The sequence below is a fragment of the Petaurus breviceps genome, unplaced genomic scaffold, assembly GCF_028583685.1.
Source record: "Petaurus breviceps papuanus isolate PSGF00001 unplaced genomic scaffold, PetGlider_PUasm1.0 90352, whole genome shotgun sequence".
In the NCBI taxonomy this organism is placed as follows: Eukaryota; Metazoa; Chordata; class Mammalia; order Diprotodontia; family Petauridae; genus Petaurus; species Petaurus breviceps.
This window is the reverse complement of record NW_027187228.1, coordinates 934,821-944,300: the sequence shown is the minus strand read 5'-3', so window position 1 is coordinate 944,300 and position 9,480 is coordinate 934,821. Positions and strand designations below refer to the sequence as shown.

Genomic DNA, 9,480 nt, shown 5'->3' with positions numbered 1-9,480 from the left:
TTCCTTCCTTCCTCCCTCCCTCCCTCCCTCCCTCTCTCTCTCTCTCTTTCTCTCTCTCTTTCTTTCTTTCCTCCTCACCTCTCTCCTTTCTTTCCTTCCTTCTGACTGCTTCCAGAAATTTTAATTAATTTCTTTTGTTTTTAATCACCTTCATTTCCTAATAAAAGATAAAGGGGGAGAAAGCTATTCAACAAAACAAGCAATGCATTAATCAAATCTGACAATGTATGCAATGATCCACATTCATAGTCCTCCACCTCTACAAAGAAGAGGGAGATGTATTCTTATATTTTTTTCTATAGACCAAGCTTGGTCATTATAATTATAAAGCATTCAGTTTCCATTTTTGTTGTTCTTTCCATTTACATTGTTGTTGTCATTGTACATACTGTTTTCCTGGTTCTGCTTATTTTACTTTGTATCGGTTTATTTAAGTCTTCCTACAGCTTCTTGTGTTCATAGTCACTGTTTCTTATAGTATAGTCATTCATAATCATAGTCTTTGTATCACAATTTGTTTAGCTATTCCCTCATCAATCAGCATCTAGTGTGTTTCCAGTTCTTTGTTACTTTAAAAAAAAATGTCGCTATAAATGTTTTAGTTTATGTTGGACTTCACTTTCTATCTTTGACCCCCTTGGGTCTTATGCCTAGGGTTGAGTCAAAGGGTATGCACATAGTAGTCACTTTTTTCAATTACAATTTCAAATATCTTTCCAGAACTTAAACCAGTCCTACTTTCATCCATAATATATTAACATGACTGTTTTCAAGAGTCAAAGATTATAAAATATGGGAAGAGTTGATGTTCTAAGGGTCTACAGTCCCTACAACCACTCTTCCCATATTTTACAATCTTTGACCCTTGAAAATGTTTTTACAGTCCCAGACTGGTGAATTTAGAGCTGGAAGAGAGCACAGTGATCATTTTTGTGCAACCTCTTCATTTTGCAACTGAGGTTCAGAGAGGGGAAGAGATTTGTCTAAGGTCACACAGGATAGTGCTGTTACTGGGGTTTTGAACTTAAATCCATTGACTACAACCCAGAATTTCTCTTTTCAGTCCTTTTCCTGACTTACTAATTATAGTACTCAGAAAACAATGGAAACTTTCTTTTCTGATTGAAAATCTTTTAGGGCAGGTCCCAACACTCTAAGTAGAAATAAATATTCTATCAGTACCTCCCTCTTTCTCCCCTTCTCCTTTCCTTCCCTCTCCCTCTCTCCCTCCCTCAGTCTCTGTCTCTATCTCTCTCCCTTCCCCTCCCTTCCTCTCTCCTCCCTCTCCCTCTTTTCTTTTCTCCTTCCCTCCCTCCCTTCCTCCCCCTCTCCCTCCCAACCTTAGTAACCAAGAACAAAAACAAATATTCAGATAAACAAAGAAAATGATCCATACATAAAACCAAAAACTCAAAATTATTTACAATTTGTTCAAATCAATGTGTATATTAACTTGGGCAAAATCAGAACAAAAATGTCCTGTTTGCTTCCCAGTCTCCAGATCCTTTATTCTTTTGTGTGGATTTGTGGTTTTGTTTTCCCAATTTTGTTACTGATCAGGAATTCTCATCTGGAGGGGAGGGGAGTGGAGGGAGGGAAGGCTTTAGAAGAGAGATATATAAGGAGCCAAGGACATAGCCTGGAAGTTGTTTGGCTTGCTTTGTTTGTTTGTTTATTTTTAAACAAATCCCTGAAAGTCTCTCCACCCACCCCCCCCCCCCCTTTTTTTTTCCCCATTTGCCCCTTTCTCCAAAAAGTAGAGTTCAGGGAAGAAAAACAGTTCTTATTAATGAGGATTCTGTAGCTGGTTTCTCTTTAATTCAGGTTTTATTGTAGTTGGGGAGTTGAGAATGTATGCATAAAAACAGTGAAGACCACCAAATACTGCAGGAATTTAGAGAAGGGTGAGACTGGCCAGGCTGGGGCTGTCTGTCACAGAGGAGGAAGAACTGTATCCGGCCTCCTAGGCATTCGGGATAGAATTCAAATTGGTTGATAAAAGAGAGGAGCTCGGAGGTACAGGCTAGGAAAGTCTAGCCTACCATGGTGTAGAAAGAACCCTGAATTTCGAGTTAGAAAACTTAGATTCAGATTTGAGTTCTGCTGCTTCCTAGCTGAAAGACTTTGGACAAAACACTGCCCCTCTCTGGGCCTCAGTTTCCTCCCATTTCAAATAAAGATTAGATGATCCCTAACTTTCCTTTAAGTCCTAGGGCCTATGGACCTGGGCCTTAGGCTTTCAGACCTTCAGGTCAAAGTCTTCAAACTTTCCACAATCCCCTCCGGGTATGAAAACTGATAACTAAATGTGGAAGCTAAGCCTGGCTCTCTAATTCTCCCCCTGGGGAAAGTGGCCAAGTAGTGAATTTCTTTGTAGGAAAGGGGCCCATCTATCCATCCAGTTTCCTGCTTTTTTTCTCCAGTCTTCCATCCTAGGAACTTTCAAACCCAACTGGTTTTGGGAGGGTCTTGGAATCCACATAGTATGACTACTTGTCTGTATCTGTACACACAGATGCCATTATGGATTTGGAATCAGAGGACATGGGTTGGAATTTCAACTTTTGTTGTTTACTACCCATGTGACACTGGACAAGGAGTTTCCTCCCTTGTAAAGGGAGAACAGTAGTACTTTACTAGGCAACTCCATAATTGGGAGAGTGCTAGGCCTGGAGTTAGGAAGTCTCTTCTTGAATTCAAATCCAGCCTCAGACACTTACGAGTTGTGTGACCCCAGGCAAGTCACTTAACCCTGATTGCCTCAGTTTCCTCATCTGTAAAATGATCTGGCGAAGGAAATGGCAAACCACTCCAATACCTCTGCCAAGAAAGCTTGAAATGAGGTCGTGAAGAGTTGAACATGACTGAACAACACATACTTGTACTACCTTCCTTACAGGGTTGTTGAGATGAAAGTGATTTGTAAACTATAAAATGTAAAATAAATGAGAATGGTTATTCTTCTTAGTATACTGGGGTCATACATTTAAACCTCATTGTGGACCTGTAAGTTCCATAGTCACTAATTTTATCGCTGCCTCTGACTAGCTAGGGCTATAAATATATAATAATAATATATATCAATAATGAGAAAACATACAGCTCAAATAACTCATGTTTTAGCTTTTAAAGTGCTTCCCTCCTAGCAATCCTGTGAGGTAGAACTTAGAAAAATTACTATATTCTTATCATAATATTTTTCCAGCTGAGGAAACAGACTCAAAGAGGTTAAGAAATTTGCCCAGAAATCATATCGCCACTAAGGCGATCCTATCCCCAGATGATTTAGCTGGGATTTGAACCCAGGTATCTCTGTTGCCGCTGAGGGTGAGGAAGGTTCTATTCAGCCCATCCCTGCCATTAGAAAACCAAAATAGCACCTACGCCCTGTTGGCCATGCTCTATTCATTTTCTTCATACATCAAGAACTCCTGGTCACCCATGGGTACCCAATCATTGGCATCCATCAGCATCTTCTCCAACAAGCTCAATATGAGTCAAGAGCATGACACAGCAGCCACAAAAGCTATTGCTGACCTCAGCTGCATTGAGAGACGCATGGTGTCTAGCATTAGGGAGGTGATAGTTCCTTTGGGCAGACAACCTTTGGAATATTGGGTTGTCTGTGCCATATTTTAGGAAGAACATTGAAAAGGCAGAGGAAGAGGGTGACTGGAATGTCAGGGGGATTGGAAACACGGCCCAGATGAGACCTTGGAATGGGTGGAGTTTAACATGAAGAAGAGAAGACAGTGGAGGTGATCATTATCTTCAAATATTGGGAGGGATTGAACTTCTTGCTTGGCTCCAGGGATCAATGAGTAGAAGCTAGAGAGTGGAAGATTCTAGCTTGATGTAAGGAAAGATTTCCTTCCTAACTTGGCCACTTCCTACCTTTCCAGGATTCTCACATCTTACTCCCCTCCACAAACTCAACAATCCAGCAAGTAGGCTGTTCCTTGCACATATCACTCCATTTCCCATCCCCAATGGCTGTCTCCTGTGCCTGGAATGCCCATTTTCCACACAAGACGTTTCCTGCTCCCCCTTCCCCTTCCTGGTCCCTTCCCTCTGAGATTATCTCTCATTTTCACCATGTAGCTCTTGGTCATGCAGAGTTGTTTGCACTTTTGTCTCCCTTGTTAGAATGGGAGCTCCTTGAGGACAGGAACTGTGTTTTAGCTTCTGACTCCAGGACTGGCACTCTATCCACTGAGCCACCTGGCTGCCCTCTAGGAGCTTACGATCAAATGGAGAAGATAACATAAAACAAATATATACAAAGCAAGCTGTGTACAGGATAATTAGGAAATAATTAACAGAGAGAAGGCAAGTTAAGAGGGGTTCAGGGAGGCTTCCTTGTAGAAGGTGGAATTTTAGTTGGAAATTAAAGGAAAAGGGAGATCAGTAATCAGAACAGAAGAGGGTGTTTTAGGCATGGGAGACAGTCAGAGAGAATGCTGAGAGCTAAAAGATGGAATGTCTGTTTTGTGGAACAACCAGGAGACCAGTGTTACTGGATTAAAAAAGTGTGTGTTGGGGAGTAAAGTGCCATTGGAATGTAAGCTCCTTGAGGGAAGGGATTGTCTTTTGCCTTCCTTTGTATCTCCAATGCTTAGCACAGTACCTGGCACATACATAGTAGTCTTGTAGACTAAATAAATAGATAATGAATGAATGCTTGTAGACTGACTGACTACTTTTCAGGAATGTTATAGAGAAGATTCTTGTTCAGGTATGGGTTGGCCAAGTTGGTCTCTGGGGCTCTCCCATTTCTGGGGTTCTGTGTTTTGGGGTATGGCATGCCTTCCCCTGGGAATAGGAATGAGAAAGGCCTGGAGAATGCTGAATGGAGACAGTGTTTGACTGGGATGGTGTCTTCCCCCCTGCCCCCAGGTGCCAGTGTCTGTGGCCATGATGTCCCCTCAGATGATCACCCCCCAGCAGATGCAGCAGATCCTGTCACCACCTCAGCTCCAGGCCCTGCTGCAACAACAACAGGCCATCATGCTTCAACAGGTGAGACCCCACCTATCCCCAACCTTTTTGCCCCTTCTTCTCATCTCTCATTACCTTGACAGTACACAAGTACAGGTCTGTTACTGCGTGGGTAGATAAGACATGGGACCAAGAGGCCCGCCTTCTTCACCTTCTTCCTGGTGGTCTCCCCCTTCCCACCCTCAGGCCTGGTCTCCTGCCTCTGGTCCTTGTTTACTACCAATGCTGACAGGAGCCCCCAGCTCCAGTGGAGGGGTGGGGCCTGGGAGGGTGATGGAAACCTGTTTGACAGTCAGGGAAACTGCTCAGGCTAGACAGGCCTGCATTCTTCTAGAACAGCTGGATGCAGGTCAGAGGTCATTTTTTCTTTTTTTCTTTGTTGAGGGCTATACTTCTCACACTCCCTAGTCCCTTGGGGACTCCTGAGGTGCCAGTCCTGCCCCCATCACCAGAACTCTGGGCCTCTGACCTGTACAGATCTCCCTTCCACCCCTGCAGGGAGGAGAGAGCTGGGACAAAGGATTTAAGAACCTCAGCCTCCAGCTGTATCTGGGGGTCTTCATCTTTCCTCTAGGAGGCCCAGAGGCTGAGGGAAGGACCATACCCTCCCTTTATGAAGAATCCCTTTTTCTAGTGATTGATACTGGACACCAAGTTTGTCCTCTTGCCAACCTCTTCTTTTCTTGCCCTGCCACATTCCCCCAAAATAGTTCTTAGCAGGCAGGGGTCATAGGATCAGAGCTGAGATCTAGAGACTGATTGAAGGGCCCTCCATTTTAGTCTAAGCCCTTCATTTTACATATGAGGAAGCAGGGGCCTTGCTGACTAGCCATAGGTCATTCAGGTAGTAAGCATCAGAAATGCGTTTTGAATCCAGGTCCTCTGAATCCAAAGTCAGTGCTTTTTCCCAGGGAAAGGGTCTACCAGCTTGGACTCCTGGATCCAGTTTACTGAGCAAGTGGGATTCAATTTCCCCCTCTAGCTTTAGGGCAGTGAAGAATCCACCTTTGGGGGGTGGAGTGGAAGAGGAAGGAAAGCAGCCCAGACCTGGGTTTGTTTGCTTGTTTGTTTGTTGCTTCCCTCTGTGACCTATTCCCACCCTTCCCTTACACCCCAGTTACAGGAATATTACAAGAAACAGCAAGAACAGCTTCATTTACAGCTCCTCACCCAGCAGCAAGCTGGGAAACAGCAGCCCAAAGAGGTAAGAGGGTGAGGGGCTGCAGCCCAGGCCCTGGGCTCTTCCCTCCCTCCATCCCCCAACCGCCTTTACCTCCTGTCCTTCCAAGGAGCAGGGAGGTCAGGGGGAGGGGCATAGCTGAAGAAGAAAGAAGCGCTTTTTAAGCTCCGGTGTGTCATTTTATCCTCACAACAGTAGCGGGAGGTGGCACTGTTATTGTCTCTATTTTACAGCTGAGGGGACTAAGGCAGAGGTTAAGTGACTTGTCCAGGCTCACACACAAAAATAATAATAAATAGCTTAATTTTTATAGCGCCTTCTGTGTGCCAGACACTGTACTAAGTGCCTTACAGTCCTTATCTCATCTGTTCCTCCCAACAACCCTGGGAGAGAGGTGCTATTATTATTCCCATTTTGCAGTTGAGGAGACAGAGGCAAACAGAGGTTAAGTGACTTGCCCAGGATCACATACCTAGTAAGTATCTGAGGCTGTGTTTGAATTCAGATCTTCCTGACTCCAGGCTCTTTCTATTGTGCCACTGAGGTGTCTAATTGGTGATCAGTTTTTCCCCATGCTGCTCCATCCCTCTTTCTTTCCTACTACTCTATGTACCATCTTATCCCCAGGCCACCATCCGATTAATTGGGTTCCCTTTTGCCATATGGGACAATGGAGTGGGAATTTAGTTGTGTAGCTCGGACCATGTATGCGTGCCTGTAGTTATATATGTATAAGTTTCCTGGAGGTATGAGTATGTGTGTATGTCTCACTTTGTGCCTCAAATCTATTATTTTTTAAAAATAGATTTTTATGGATATCTTTTTAAAAATCACCCCTATTTCTCATTGTATGCCTCTTGAGAGCCGTTCCTTAAAACAAAGAATTTTTTTAAGATGAAGAGAGAAAAGAAAAATTAGCAAAACAGTACAACACAGAAAAAAAAAATCTGGCATTATAAGCAATAATCCCCACTTATGCACTACTCCTCTTTGCCTCCCTGCCCCTGCCCCTCTGCAAAGGATTAGGGTAGAAGAGAGTCTCCGATCTCTTCTTTGGGGCCAAACATGCTTTTTATACTTTATACATTTGCTTTAAGTCTCTCCTGTGGATCTCATATTGTGGCTTTCTATTCATCAGCTTCCCAACTGCCAGATTCCCTCCATCCTTCAACCTTCCTTCTGCTTGCCTCATCTCTCTGCCTCTCATGGCCTTCCAAATTCTCCCAACCCAAACCCTGTCCACCCTGTCCAAGCCACACTTTTCTCCTGTGGCCCCCCCCTCTAGAACAACCTCCTTCCTCCCTGTTGGGAAAAAAAAAATGACATTTCCAAGTAGCCTCCTCAAACAGAGTCTTCTCTGATTGGAACCAAACATTCTCCAAAAAAATGACATTTCCAAGTAGCCTCCTCAAACAGAGTCTTCTCTGATTGGAACCAAGCATTCTCCAACACACCAGGACAATTGGTGGCTTCTTTTGCTACCTCAACTCACTCTTACAATTGTTATGCTGTCTCTAGTGTCTCCTCTCGGTTACTCTGGTCGGCCAGCATGGTGTTATGGATAGGACACTGGTCTTAGAGTCAAATCCTGCCTCAGATATTTATTAACTGTGTGACTCAGGACATGTCACTTAACATCTCTGTGTCTCTGTTTTCTTATTTATAAAATGAGGGAACTGCATTTGATGGCTTCTAAGGGTTCTCCCAGCTCTGAAGGAATGATTTATTAAATGCTTACCATGTGTAAAAACACTGTGCTAAGTGCTAGGATACAAATAGAAAAGTAAGACAATGCCTACTTTCAGGAAGCTTACACTCTAATGGGAATTTGTTTTGTTTCCCCAAAAACTAGTAAGCCCCAAACAGACATCATTGCAAATTCCTAGGGTAGGTATAGCCCTGGAGGACTCCATAAATACTTGCTGGCTGACTAACTTGTCTCTGCCTGTGCATGTGGCTGAATGGCCCTGTCGGAATCTGTGTGTGCTGGGGAGGTGGAAGGCAGACTTGTTGTGTGTGGGTGTGACTAGGTGTATGTACTGAGTAGGGGTGAGGAGGGAAGGGAAAAGCTGGTGGGACAGAAATGATATGCTTCACTTCTGGATCCAGTGTGTTCTCTGTCATAAGAGGTTACTGTGGTCAGTTGTTCCATGCAGAGACATGCCTATGTATATGTGATTGTGTGTTTAAGGTGTAGGGGTATAGTATTGGTGGTAGGTAGTAGGTGGTATATTGAAACGATTAAACATGTTATTGTGGGGTTTATCTTGCCTGCTTGTGACCTCCTGTCCTTCCTGGGGAGCCCCTAGCTTATGTAGGAAAGTTTTTCTGATTATACATAGGAGATAAATGGGACATTGACAAACAGCAGTGAATCCAGAGAAGGGTGACCAGGCCAGTGAGTGGTCCGGAAACCACACTGTAATGGGAATAGCTTAAAAAATTGGATGTGTTTAGTCTGGAGGACTTGGGAAGAGGGGTGAATAGTGGGATGTGTTTGCCGTCTTTAAGTATTTAAAGGCCTGTCATATGGAAAAGAGAATAAACTTATTCTTCAAAGTTCTAAGAGATAAGGTAAGTACCAAAGAGTGGAAGTTACAAGAAGAAAGATTTGAGCTCAATATAAGGAAGAACTTTCTAAATAATTACAGTTGTCTAAACATGGAATGTGCTGCCTTAAGAGGTAGTAAGCTTCTAGTCTGGACCGCTATTCAAGCAGACTCTAAGACCATGTATCTATCAGGGCTGCTCTAGAAGAGATTGCTGAGATATAGTGCCTAGATGATCTTCTAATTCTAAGTTTGGTGATTCAGTGAGGAAAAAAGTAGTGGAAAAAGAAATAGATTTTGAGAACACAGAGAACCTTATTACCTTCCTTACTAACTTTGACTGTAATGTCTTTGGGCCTGTTTCTTTTATCTGGGAAACATGGGGATTAGAATAGATGATGGCAAAAGTCTGTTCCTTTTCTTAATCCTAAGAAGAGGAGGGGTGGGGGGAGAGAAAGGAAAAGAAAGATAAGAAGAAAAGAAAAAAATAATGGAAAGGAAGGAAGGGAGGAGAGAAGAGGAGAAAAAACACAACAGGAGAGAATAGAGAAAAGGCAGCAATAGAGAAGAAAACAAGAGAATGGCAGAGGGAGGGACAGACCAGAGGAAAGGAGCAGAACTGTCCTTACTGCACTGCCCCATGAACCAGTGAGTTTCTCAAAGCTGGGGCTGAGGAAAGAGAAGAGGGTGAGGTGACACCTCAAGTCAGCGGAGTTGTGTTCTAGGTCAGAATGGTACCCAGAGCCCCTCTGA

The 9,480-nt window shown here is 43.6% G+C and overlaps 1 protein-coding gene across 2 annotated transcripts in view; it reads left to right on the top strand.

Moving 5' to 3' along the window:
• FOXP4 (forkhead box P4) overlaps nt 1-9,480 on the top strand; it is a 102,130-nt gene that overhangs the window by 59,152 nt on the left and 33,498 nt on the right. For both annotated transcript variants that reach the window (XM_069108334.1, XM_069108333.1), the window contains exons 4-5: nt 4,897-5,019; nt 6,116-6,202. In XM_069108334.1, coding sequence (XP_068964435.1) covers nt 4,897-5,019; nt 6,116-6,202 — 210 coding nt within the window. The remainder of the gene's footprint in view (nt 1-4,896; nt 5,020-6,115; nt 6,203-9,480) is intronic.